Below are 14,352 nucleotides of genomic sequence, written 5' to 3' on the forward strand. Positions count from 1 at the left end.
GTGTAAGGGTATGTTCACACAGTCTTTTTTGCTGAGTTTTTGGGGCAGAAACTCAAAATTCTTCAAACACTTGGGTGTCTCCGCTCCAAAAACACATAAAAAAGAGTCAGGGTAAACCTCCCTTAAGGCTGGGGCTACACTGTGACATCTGTCACACTGTCACAATTTGCTAAGTGTCGCCATGTAGCCACAGTCTAAGGCCACGGCCCCACTATCAGTATTTGGTCAGTATTTTTTCTCAGGAGTGGGAGCCAAAACCAGGGGTGGGTGATAAATGCAGAATTGGTGCACTTGTTTCTATTCTATTATACCTTTTTTCTGAAACCTCACCTAGTTTTGTCTCCCACTCCTCAGAAAAAAAGACTAACTAAATACTGACCAAATACTGATAGTGGGGCCGTGGCCTTAGGGTGCAGTTAGACGGCTCTATAAATCAGACCGATTTGGCCGGCAGCTCTCCTGACCAGAGTTTGACAGCTGCATAGAAATACATAAAGCGGTCACGCTTGGGTGAGGAGAGCCACCAGCCAGTCTGTACATTTCAGTCTGATCTTGGTCCGATTTATATAGCAGTCTACCTGCTCCCTTAGTGAGAATTCGCACTGTGTAGATATGCTACAAAGATTTCTGGGCTTCTTCATTCATCTGAATGAAATTTCCATATACACATGTGCTTGCTTCCAAAACAAGCCCGTTCAGATAAATGGAATTTTTGGAACAAAATCAGCAACAGGTAAATCCAACCTAAGGGTATGTGCACATAGCATCTTTTCAGGCAGATTCCGCTTAGAACCTGACCAAATATGCCCTAAAAATACAAGTCAATGGGTCTGTGTAAGGGTTCGCTCACACTTGCGTATAAATAATTGGTCCCATTCTCATCCAGAAGAGTGGGATGATTTTTTTTCTCACTTGTCATCCATGTGCGCTCTGCATACATGCTGGAAAAAAATGAATGGCACACTGATCCAAAACACTGATGACACCGGTAACTGTTTTATCTAGTACTGGTTTTATACGGATGTGTGAAGGAGGCCTTATATATAGAACTTTTTTTAAAAAAGATGTTGGTGGCAAAGCCAACACAAAAACAGCGGGAAAGCCGCCACAGAAGATGCTACAGGAAAACCACTGTCAGCATTTTCTTGAAGTGTGCTGCTTCAAAAATAATGCAGGTATGCCAGCATCTAAATGACGGCGTGTGCTTATACTCTTAGGTTACGTTCCCACGATGAGCTTTTAGTGAGTTATTGATGCTGCAGAATTTCTGCCCCTATTATTTAAATGAGGTTACTTGTGTTTTTTTTAACATGCATTTTTATTGCGGTTTTTACGTTACGTTTTTTTGTCTCTCTTACCGCAGTGGAAACAAACTAAAAACGCATGTGCATTTTTTACCTGTGGATTTTCTGCATCTAATGCCAATCTATGGGGAAAATCCACACGTAAAACTTGTACCCGCAAGAGAAATTGACATGCTACGGATTGGAAACACGCACCGCAGGTCAGTTTAAGCTAAGTAAAATAAAAGCACAGTGGGCAGGAGATTTCTATAAATCCCATCCACCTTGCTGGAACTATAAGATGCTGCGTTTTTGACACATCAAAAACATGCAGTGTCAAAAACACCGAAAACTCATTGTAAGAACGTAGCCTAAGGGTTATGTGCAAACAACATCTTTTTCAGGCAGATTCCACATAGAACCTGTCTAAAAAAAACCCTTAAAAAAAAACAAACGCCAAAAAGATTGAACATATACACTGCAATGTAAAAACATCTTGCTGTGCATATGTTCCACCTATTGTCACTTTTTTTAACCACTTCAGCCACTACCTTATATATAGAATTTTTAAAAAAAGATGTCGATAGCAAAGCCAACGCAAGAACGGAGGGAAAAACGCCAAAGAAGACGCTACAGAAAAACCACCATCAGCGTTTTCCTGAACCGTGTTCTGCTTAAAATACAATGAAGGCACTTCAGCATTTAAAAGACAATGCAGGTTTCAGCTGCGGTATTCACCCTTTGCAATGCGGAAGATGATAGCTGCCTAAAATCTGCATAAAAATCCGTGCCAAATCCGCCAGTAACATATGAAGAATTTGTGAATTTACACTATCATAGTAATTTTGCACAATATATACAGTTGAAACCAGAAGTTTACATACACTATATAAAAAGACACATATGCATGTTTCTCTCAATATCTGACATGAAATCAGAATAAACCTTTCCCGTTTTAGGTCAATTAGGATTACCATAATGTTTAGTATTTGCCAAATGCCAAAATAATGAGAGAGAGAGATGTTTTAAGGCATTTTTATTACTCACGGCACAGTCAAAAGTTTACAAACACTAAGATTACTATGCCTTTAAACAATTCTGGTCTGCCCATATGGTGATGTCATGTGTTTAGAAGCTTCTGATCGTTTTTTAGGCATCATCTGAGTTAATTAGAGACACACCTGTGGATGTATTTTAATGCATACCTGAAACACACTGCTTCTTTGTGTAGCATCATGGGAAAGTCTAAAGAAATCAGCTAAGATATCAGGAAGTGAATTGTGGACTTGTCTGGCTCATCCTTGGGTACAATTTCAAGATACCTGAAGGTGCCTCGTTCATCTGTACAAATAATTATACGCAAGTACACACAAGATGGGAATGTCCAGCCATCATACCACTCGGGAAGGAGACGGGTTCGGTGTCCCAGAGATGAACGTGCTTTGGTCCGACATGTGCATATCAACCCAAGGACAAAAGCAAAAGACCTTGTGAAGATGATGGCGAAAGCTGGTAAGATTGTGTCAATATCCACAGTGAAACAAGTACTGTATCAACATGGGCTGAAAGACCACTCAGCCAGGAAGAAGCCATTACTCCAAAATAAACATAAAAAAGCCAGATTAATGTTTGCAAATGCACACAGGAACAAAGACCTTAATTTTTGGAGACATGTCCTGTGGTCTGATGAAACTAAAATTTAACTTTTTAAGCATAATGACTATCGCTATGTTTGGAAGAAATAGGGAGAAGCTTGGAAGCCTAAAAACACCATCCCAACTGTGAAACACAGGGAAGGCAGCATCATGTTGTGGGGTTGTTTTGCTGCAGGAGGGACTGGTGCACTTCACAAAATAGATGGCATCATGAGAAAAGAAGATTATGTGGTAATACTGAAGCAACATCTCAAGACACCAGCCAGGAAGTTAAAGCTTGGGCAGAAATGGGTCTTCCAAATGGACAATGACCCGAAGCATACTGCCAAAATGGTAACAAAGTAGCTTAAGGATAACAAAGTTAATGTTTTGGAGTGACCATCACAGAGCCCTGATCTCAATCCTATTGAAAATTTATGGGCAAAGCTGAACAGGCAGGTGCGAGCAAGGCGACCTACAAACCTGGATCAGTTACACCAGTTTTGTCAGGAGGAATGGGCCCAAATTCCAACCAACTATTGTGAGAAGCTTGTGGAAGGATATCCCAAACGTTTGACCCAAGTCATTCAGTTTAAGGCTAATGGTACCAAATACTAATGAAATGTATGTAAACTTTTGACTTTGCAGTAAGTAATAAAAATGCCTTAAAACATTCTCTCTCTCTCATTATTCTGGAATTTGGCAAATATTAACAATATGGTAATCCTAATTGACCTAAAATGGGAAAGGTTTATTCTGATTTCATGTCAGATATTGAGAAAAACATGGATATGTGTCTTTTTATATAGTGCATGTAAACTTCTGGTTGCAATTGTATATATATATGTGTATATATATATTATATATACACAATATAATATAATATATGTTCATACATCTAAGTGCATGAGATTTAGGCTATGCGCCCACGATGCATATTTAATGCATTTCCGCACGGAAACGCATTAAAATCGCTTGTTAAGATGTCTGCCATGTTTCCCAATGATAATCTGCATGTGCTGTGGATTATCATTGCGGAAAAATCCGCAGCACAATCAATTTGGGCGCGATTTCGTGGCGAGGTGAGTATAAGGTTTTTCTTTTTTCTTTTTACTTTTTAATTCTTTTTTTTACAATAGATGCACAATTTTAAAGCAGAACTCTCCTCATAAGTTGGTCACACAATATAACCCATGCCAGTTGCATAGATTTATATTGTGTGACTAACTTGTCAAACCCTTTTCCAAGTGATGCTCAAAATCGCTTGAAAAAACGCATGCATAATCACATGTAAAAATGCTTAAAAAACGCTTCTCCCTGGCAGAAAAAACACATGTAAAATCTGCATGCGTTTTTTCTGCCAGGAAGAGGAAAAAATGCTCAGGAAATTTCTGCTTAAAATCTGCATCGTGGGCACATAGTCTTACTGTTTGACAGATCCTAAAATTATTTCTTTGCTTGGGGTAAACATGTCACTTTATGGTTAAACTATGTATACAGCAAACATATAGGGTATGTGGACATGTTTATGTGGAAATAAGAGAATAGCCAGAAGGCGGGCAGGATACACCAGGAGGGGGCAGTAAGTCACCCTAAGGAGAGAGAATAATAACACTCAGCATGTCTAACCAGCTAGGTCAGGTGGTGATTAGGATTAAGGTGACCAAACATAGGATACCGGTCAGCTAGCAGTCATCAGTGTAGGAACCTTGTTACTCCTGACTTCGGCAGCAAATTTTTAGCAGATAATATAAAAAGAGGCACAACTGTCTGACAAAGAGCTTATATGCTGTATGCCTGGCTTTACTTGATTTTTAAGCAATGCTGTGAGATAAAGCTGTCTAGATTTGCTGCTTGCATTTCTGGTGCAGCAGTACGATAATTCACATCGGAGTGTGATTTACAGCATAGCCCCATTTAATGGTTTATCTACATTGGATATTTTGTGCCGCACGCACATTTAGTGAATGGAGCAGCAGCTGACAACTCACAGGACAGGTTTCAAAGAAGAATATCTAGGGAAATTAGGTTTATATATTAGATATATAAGCAGAGATTGTCCAGTACTTACTTTGGGTGCAGAACAGCCCTGTCCAGCCGGGGGTACATTTACATTCCCCATCATACGCACTACACTCCGCATCATTGTGGCAGTTACACGTGTGGATACAGTCCGGACCCCAGAGGCCAGTGGGGCATTCTGGAAAAGAATATAACAGAAGACCGATCACCGTATGCTTCCTTTAATACCATTTTACATTTCTAGAACACCTGTGGAAAAATTAGTATACGTTTACTAATATCTAGAATTTTCTGTAGCTTATTTCCAGCGCTGCTACTAACAGAAAGATTATTATTTAAGTCAATTAGAGTAGATTCGAGAGCAGGTCAGCATCTGCTGCAAGTGCTGTATTTTATATAACATGTAATTGAATTGTATTGCTACGCGGGATATGCTGGCTCCGCAGCAAGAAATTACATTACCATAAAGTATCTCTTCTCACAGAAAAGAACTCAGTATAGTGACTGCAGAGTTTCTGATACTTCACACGGTCTTATGTTCCAATTGCATGAAACACTAATTTCATAATGATACAAGGTGACTAGGGCCAGGTCCACACTGCATCTGTACACATAGCCTACAGTATAGGCCAGGAGCTTCTCCCCACATATACTGTAACATCGCCATAAGCCCGTATTCACCACCAGACAGAGGCCAAAAGTGAGTACTTTCAGCCTCCGTCTGCCAGGTATGTGCCTGCATACTGTTTGCCTATATGGAAAGTGCAGCAGACAGCACTTTCCTATACAGAGGACCAATGCAAAGGAACATATATAGGCGGTATAGGTTTTCTTAGGGCAGGTGCAGACGATCGTCTTCCCCACATCTGAGAAAATCAGTCCGATTATGCTAATCACACTCTGATCAGAGTTTCATCATAGTGGGATCAGATTTTCTCGGAAGTGGAGAAAAAAAAAAGTTTCTCCACCTTCTCTATAATGTCAGTCCATGAAAATCGCATTTGGATGTCATCTGAGTTGGGACCGATTTTTCCATGGACCCATTGAGTTGAATGGGCGAATGCCATCCAATTCTCGGAGGCAAATCATGCATGCTCCACTCGGGCCGAGGAAAAAAATCGGACATGTGCACAGCCCCATAGTATAGAGTCTCACGGCTTTCAGTATCACAGACACGACACACAGATCTACCTCTCTGGACCTGATATCACCTCCTTACTAACGAGAATCCCACACTGCCTGTCCACTATTTCAACTTTATTCTCTGCTAGATTCCTAAAACTTATTATGGATAAAACTGAATTCACCATTTCGCTCAAATCCCCCATCTGACCTATCTATCAAAGTGAATGGTTGCCCACTCTCCCCAGTCCCGCAAGCTCACTGCTTCGGGGTAACCCTGAACTCTGATCTCTCCTTCAAACCTCATATCCAAGCCCTTTCCACTTTCTACCGACTCCAGCTCAAAAATATCTCCCGGATCCGCACATTCTTCAACCACGAATCTGCAAAAACACTAGTGTATGCCCTCATCATCTCCTGCCTCGACTACTGCAACCTCCTGCTCTGTGGCCTCCCTTCTAACACTCTCACACCCCTCCAATCTATCCTAAACTCTGCTGCCCGACTAAACCACTTGTCCCCTCGCTATTCCCCGGCCTCTCCTCTCTGTGAATCCCTTCACGGGCTCCCCATTGCCCAGAGACTCCAGTTCAAAACCCTAACCTTGGCATATAAAGCCATCCACAACCTGTCTCCTCCATATTTCTGTGACCTAGTCTCCTGGTATTTACCTGCACGCAACCTCCGATCCTCACAAGATCTTCTTCTCTACTCCCCTCTTATCTCCTCTTCCCAGAATCGTATACAAGATTTCTCCCGTGAATCCCCCCTACTCTGGAACTCTCTAACCCAACATATCAGACTCTCGCCTACCGTGGAAACCTTCAAAAGGAACCTGAAGACCCACCTCTTCCGACAAATCTATAACCTGCAGTAACCACTGCTCCACCACATCGCTGCATGACCAGCTCTACCCTCACCTACTGTATCCTCACCCATTCCTTGTAGATTGTGAGCCCTCGCGGGCAAGGTCCTCTCTCCTCCTCTACCAGTCGCTGACTCGTTTTTGTTCAAATTATTGTACTTGTTGTTTGCTATGTATACCCCTTTTAAACATGTAAAGTGCCATGGAATTAATGGCGCTATAATAATAAATAATAATAATAATAGTATAACATGGAGATGTGTGCTATCTGTCAAAACCATGGGTAGCACTCATCTGAGTTATATGGTTGTCTGAACAAACCCTAACAATGGCTCATATTTCCTGAGTGTATGCACCCAACAATGGCTAAAACACATAGCGTGCACCTAGCTTAAATGTAACTTACCATCAGAGCAGTCACTGCCGATCCAGCCAGGGTAGCATTGACAGGAGCCATCAATGGGGTTGCAGGTTGCATTGTTGCTGCATATACAGAATTCTGCACAACTCCGACCAAATCTTCCACTAGGGCAAACTTTCATAAAAGAGGAGCACAATTAACGCACATTAACAAATGTAATCTCCTAGGTATATAATGCACCAATATAGTGACTGGGAACATCTCAGGCAACTTTTGTCTCACAACAGAATGCTGGTAGTTGTAGTAGCACTGCAGCTTGTATGCCATGGCCATCTCCTATAACAAACATGTACAGAACAGTAGAAGAAGTCCTATCAGGGAAACATTGGCATCCCCAATCTCTGTGCTTAGGGCTCCCTTTTCTATCAGTCATTCTCATTACTCAGACACCTCTGTGCACCTTTAAATCTCAGCTCTCATAAAACAGGATTGGCAAATATGGGAATTTGTAAAAGGTTAAAACACTTGGCATCATGTGCTCCCAAACTGTAGACTGCTTTGACTACATGTTATCTATTAACAAGCCCTGAGACAGTTAGAGAGCTTATAAACGTTCATTGGAAAAAGGTATTGAGGTCAGCACACATGCTATACATCTTAATTTTAAGCTCTCTGAAACAAAGCTTAAATAGTAACTAAACTTTTTTTTTTATTATTTCATTATTGATCAGCCTTTGTAAAGTTATGATTCTTTGTAATAAAAATTACCTTATTTAGCTTCCTATTATCTGTAACACAATGCTGAAACTGCTGGCTTGTCTGTATAGTTCCTTTTGTCTTAAAAGGGGTTGTCCGGTCCAAATTGATAAGTCTGCAGTCACTCTGTTTGACTGCAGACATATGAATCCCCCCAGCGCACACATTGTGGGGATTCGTTGGTTTCCGAGCTAGGACCGGAGGGTATGTATGCGTTATACATACTCCCGACCAGTGGGCGCAGCCTCGCTCCATACACTGGACGGGCTCTGGCCGGAAGTATGTATAACTCATACTTTACTGCCGGTCCCGGCTCAGAAACTGGTGATTCTCCGTAGCACACAGTCTGTGCTCTGGGGGGATTGATAAATCCGCAGTCACACAGAGTGACTGTAGATTTATCGATTTGGACCAAACAACCCCTTTAAGGCCCCTATACACTTTAGAATAACAAGCATAATGTGTTCGTGGGCCCCTGACAGATGATATCCCCAACGGGAAGATAAGGATCTGGCATGTCTGATTTCAGACAGCTGATCCTTTTGCTTTCTAAGAGGTAAGTCGTCAACATAGAGAAAAGTGGAGTGTTTTGCCGAGCGAGCGCTAGTGTGTATGGTGGGATAGTTGGGTGAGATAGGTGCTGGCAAACAATCAGCTAAACCAGAATTCAGCAGACGGCTATCTAACGTATCTAATGTATGGAGGGCTTAGTAGCTGATCTACAGATTTAACTAACATCTGTAGTCACTCCCTACTCACACCGTGAATAGTGCATCAGAGAAAGTCACACTTAGGCCACGGCCCCACTATCAGTATTTGGTCAGTATTCGGTCAGTATTTTTTCTTAGGAGTGGGAGCCAAAACCAGGTGAGGAACAATCAGAGAAAAGGTATAAGGGCTCTTTCACACGTCAGTGTGTCCAGTACGAGTGGTGACAGTTTCCACACATACAGGAGACACTGACACACGCAGACCCATTAAAATCTATGGGTCTGAGCACATGTCAGTGTGTTTCCACGGACCGTGTGTCCGTGTGCTCCACATGCTGACATGTCCGTTTTATTGCGGATGCATGGTCCACAAAAGTGTCTCACGCTGAACATACACGGATGACATCTGTGTGTCATCAGTGTGACACGTACCGACGCCTGGGAATCAGCGCTACAGTTAGCGCTGTTCCCAAGCGCCGGGTGCTGAACGCAGAGGAGCAGGGGAGAATGAGCTGCACCGGAGCGGCTCAGTAAGTGACAGGACACCTTTCCTGAGCTCAGCTCTGGGCCCCGCTCATTCTCCCCAGCTCCTCGGCGTCAACGGTCAGAGGTTTACAGCAGGGGACATCTCCGGACAGGTGAGTATATGGAGTTTATTATTTTAATCTTATTTCTACACAGGGACACTGCGGGAGAAGACTACTACTACCCTCATCATTGTCCCTGCTGATCGCAGTGCCGGCAGGAACCATGATGAGGGCAGCGTTCAGCACCTGGCGCTTGGGAACAGTGCGAACTGTAGCACTGATTCCCAGGCACCGGTCCGTGTGATCCTGATGCATCACATGGACAGCACATGGTTGCCACACGTGACACACACGGACATGGATATCTCCGGTACGAGTTTTTGTGGTATCAGAAATATACGGACGTGTGAAACCGGCCTAATAGAAGCAAGTGCACCAATTCTGCATTCATCATCCACTCCTGGTTTTGGCTCCCACTCCTGAGAAAAAATACTGACCGAATACTGACCAAATACTGATAGTGGGGCCGTGGCCTCAGTATGGATTTTTGCTACACCTGCAGTTCAATTCAGCAGCTGAGACAGAATGAACTAGGCAGACAAGTCAGCATTTTCAGCATGGTGTTGAGATTAAAAAGAAGCAAAATAAGGTAATGGAATATATTTACAAAGACTCTATAACTTTACAAATTCTGCTCGATTAAATTAAAAATAAAGTTTATTTACTCTTTAAAGTGGATCTGCCACCAAACTTTACAGTACAAACTGCATACATTATTATATAGTTCTGACATTATCACGCTGTCAAAACAGCTGTACAGTACAATCCTTTTAGAAAGTTTAAAGAGAAGCTGTCATCAGAAATTTACCTATTGATTAAATCAGGCTTTTGTGTTACATATATATATTTTTTGTTACAATAATTTTTTTTTACATACCACAATCTGTATTAAAAATAAAAATCTTGCCATTTTCACACTGGCCACTAGGGCTTTTTAGACTTTAAATTCCTGCTGTTTTAGGAAACAACATATGCACATACCCGCACCGAACTATGACCCTATTTTTTGAATTGAAGTGTTTATTGAGCATGTGCAAAGGTGTTGTGGAGGGAGGAGGAGCAGGGTTAGCTTTAACATTGGCTATAGTGATTAGTGAATAATGTCTTATCAGCTGTGTATAGAGGTGTTACGTGACAATGTAATCCTGCCTCTACTAATAAGAAAACTCCTGTAAACTCTTCCTGAAAAGACAGAAAGTATGAGTTTAAAAAAGCCTAAGTGGTCAGTGTAAAAACTGCAAGATTACTAATTTTATTTTTTAATAAAGGTCATGATATGAAAAAATAAAAGCCTTTTCCAATTTTTATTTTACTAATACATGTAACACAAAAACCTGATTTACACAATAGGTAATTTTCTGATGATAGCTTCCTTTTAACTCATGCTCCACCCTCCTAACTTGATTGACAGCTCCTCAGTGTCCATCATCCTTGCTGAATTTTCACGTTGCGGCTGTCAGTCAGGCAGCGTGGGTGGAGACTGAATACATTTGGACTCATAAACTATTTCAATCTTTAACTAGATTACATCATATTAATATCTTTTAAAGCTATTCTGTCAAGAATTTTTTAAACAAGCACATCAGTTTCATCAGGTCTAAGATATTTATTTAATAATGTATATAATTTGTATTTTAAAGTCTGACAACTGACCCGCTTTAGGGTATATTCACATCTTGCGTATTTGCTGCAGATTGTATCGTGGAAAGTTCTGAATCTGTCTCATTCAGCTAAACCAACCCTATTGAAATGAATGGATCCAATTTTCAGATGCAGAAATTTTGGCAACAAAATCTGCAGTGAGGGAATTCACCCTTAAGAAGTTGCATACCAAATCCACTTGGGGCTCACTGGTTTAGCGCTAGTAATCCTTGCATTCATACTTAGTGATGCATGAATACTTAGACTGGCGATTGTCTTTTTGCCATTTAAGGCCCCGTCACACTTAGTGACGCTGCAACGACCCCGACAACGATACGACCTGTCAGGGATCGTTGCTGCGTCGCTATGTGGTCGCTGATGAGCTGTCAAACAGGCAGGCTCACCAACGATCAGGGGAACAGCGACATCGTGGAAAGAATCTTTCCACGATGTCCTGCTCCTGGTTACCAGCCTGCTGAAGCAGGAGCAGGCTGGTAACCATGATAAACAGCGGGTTACTAGGGGCACACGCGCACCTAGTAACCCGCTGTTTATCATGGTTACCACTCTGCTACGGTGATCGGGAGGTTACCGCTCACTTTAGCAGGCTCGTAACCATGATAAACATCGGGTTACTAAGTGCGCGTGCGCCCCTAGTAACCCGCTGTTTATCATGGTTACCAGCCTGATCGCTGCTCCCGCTTTTCACACACAGCAATGTGTGCTGACCAGCGGGAGGGCAACGACCAAAAAAAGGTCCAGGACATTCTGCAGCGATCAGCGAACTCACAGCAGGGGCCTGATCGCTGCAAAGTGTCACACATAGCGACATCGCTGGTGAGGTCGCTGTTGCGTCACCAAAACCGTGACACATCAGTGATCTCGCTAGCGATCTCGCTATGTGAAACGGGGGCTTTATAGTGTGGAAACCAATTCTGCATACGCACCAATGAGGATGCAACACTCAATGGAAGAAGTGTATTAATATTCCATAATGGGTCATTAGTGGATATAAAAACACTAGATAATGACACTATTGTCCTATTTAGATTTTGCTTCAAATACAATGATTATTACAATTCCTGGAGAAGGTCTAAATATCAGCCTCATCCCATTTTAGTATGCATATATTTTCACCATAAGTATTTTTTTTTAATCAAAATCAAGAATGTATATCAGCTGCCTACTGCACCCCAAAAATATCTGGAAACTTGACCCAGTCTACAACGACAAAACCAATAATTTAAACGGGTTGTCCCAGGAAACAATAGAGAATATACAGACAGGACAGCATGGGATTGCAATTGATTCTTTCTGTAAGGTAAAACATTTCTCTGCCTGTTTTTTCACAGTAGTGAGTGTTTCTGCTGCATCTCCAGCCCTCTGAACCCATCATAAATCAATCAAGCTAGTGACATATGAGCTCAGTGGCAGCCAGAGCTCCTACTTCACTGATGTGATTTTTGATAAGCTTAGGGAACTGGAGACGCAGCAGAAACACTTGCTCCTGTGATATAACAGGCAGGGAAATGTTTTACCTCACAGAGAGCACTAGCTGTAAGCCCTGCTATGTCATTTGTATAATCTCTTGTTCTTCCTTGCTAGGAGCTGTGGTATATGCCGATCATGTTCCAGCATGGTCAGACACAGCCATTACATAGTACCTAGCAGGGGCACATTTATAACAGTATCTCAGCACAGGAATATTTTTTTACCACATGCAATTGTGGAACTTATTATTATCCCGAGATCTATAGATAAAAATGTACTTTGCTCGTGGGACAAGCCCTTTACAGACTTCCTATATTGACCTTGTGTTATATACTCTGGGCACACAAGCAGGTTCCCCCTCTAGCTATACAGAAAAGTTTACTGTAAACTCAGCCGTTATTATTACACACATGACATATAATCAATAAGGGCAAATAGGTTATTAATGGAAAAAGATGGGTGAGATGTCTAGAAGAACAATGTTGTTGCCTATAATAACCATCCAGAGTTGTCTTCTAAGGAATAAATTCATGTTCTATAAAGAAAGAAATGGCTATCCAAATGTCTATTGTTTCAAGAATAGAAACAGGACTTCACAATACTGTGCATGTATGTTGTCGGAGAAGCGCAGCTCTAGTCTCTACCTTTTATGTATAAGATTGACAGCTCTTGGGTTCAGGCCTTTCTCACCTTCTGTTTCACTGAATTCCTTGTTTTATCTTATGTTCAAATCATTCACTGGCAGATCTGCTGCCTGACACAGACTCTCTGTGATCTGCCATTCATGTATGAAGCTTTCTGTACGCCAGGTTCGTTCTTTCGCATTAGCGTGAAATGAAAACATGTCTATAAAACAAGTCGCCCCGCTTTGTCTTTTTAAGTAAGGAAAATACAGCAAACTAACCGTAGTGTCTTCATGAGACACAATAGAATATACTGGAAATGTGGAAAAATACAATTAAATATTTTGCCATTCAAATAATCATTGTTATTTTTGCACAATGACAAGGTACGAGGAGAGACACTGGTAAAATGGAGCTTGTTGCTTGAGGGGTGGTGCGCCCCCTGATTATCTCGCTCTCTGCAGCTTTTCAGTGACAGAGAATACAGCTTGCTGACGTTTTGGGGTGGGGGGGGTGCCCTACAGCTCCGGAATAATGTTTTTCTGCATTATTTCACACAGCGAGGGGGGTTGTCACAGGTTATTATCAGAAAACTGAATCCTACGAGAAAACATCAGAAAAATGCCATTGTGATAAAACCTTATCTTTCCGCAGACCGTCCAATGACACAGACAGCGTAATCCGCAAGCTGTGTGACAGGGACATTAGCAACCTCCCCCTCCCTCGGCGCAGTTCCCTCAATCCTAGTCACCTGGCCCCTTCCTGCTTGAACAATCAGATAAGAAACCTGCCACCCCCATGAAAGATTTTTTTTTTCGAGTTTGATTTTGTCTTCCAAGGAAAGAGATCTTGGTAATGAGGCAGCGCCTGGTAGCAGTGATAAAGCTCCATTTCTGTATCGTCTGCATCACTCTGAGTGTCCTATCTGAATTCCAATATGATTGGAGCAGACAGAACCACACAGGACAAACTGGGAGGGCGGACGCTGATACCACACATAATAGTACTCATTTCTTGATATAAAGTCATCTCTTCTACCCTGGAGAAGGAAGGAGATCAGCTCCGATTAATTTAGCAATGTTGGGCACAGACATATAACCGCACCAGTAATTGTTTTTTTTTGTTTGTTTTTTTCCTGGGGAAAATACTTGACTTAGACTTAAAATAACTAGGGTCTGTTACGCTCATAGGTGGCGCACGTGGTTCGTGGACCCACTGTGCCACAGACCGGACTTAACCTGGAGGGGCATAACTAAG

The 14,352-nt window shown here is 41.9% G+C and overlaps 1 protein-coding gene across 6 annotated transcripts in view; it reads right to left on the bottom strand.

Annotated features, from left to right (window-relative positions):
- MEGF11 (multiple EGF like domains 11) overlaps window positions 1–14,352 on the bottom strand; it is a 752,211-nt gene that overhangs the window by 84,702 nt on the left and 653,157 nt on the right. For all 6 annotated transcript variants that reach the window (XM_073653441.1, XM_073653443.1, XM_073653439.1 and 3 more), the window contains exons 16-17: window positions 7,333–7,461; window positions 4,989–5,117 (exon numbers count right to left, since the gene is read on the bottom strand). In XM_073653441.1, coding sequence (XP_073509542.1) covers window positions 4,989–5,117; window positions 7,333–7,461 — 258 coding nt within the window. The remainder of the gene's footprint in view (window positions 1–4,988; window positions 5,118–7,332; window positions 7,462–14,352) is intronic.

Source organism: Phyllobates terribilis, unplaced genomic scaffold (assembly GCF_046119375.1).
Source record: "Phyllobates terribilis strain yellow unplaced genomic scaffold, ASM4611937v1 Scaffold_11__3_contigs__length_659146591, whole genome shotgun sequence".
NCBI classification, from domain to species: domain Eukaryota; kingdom Metazoa; phylum Chordata; class Amphibia; order Anura; family Dendrobatidae; genus Phyllobates; species Phyllobates terribilis.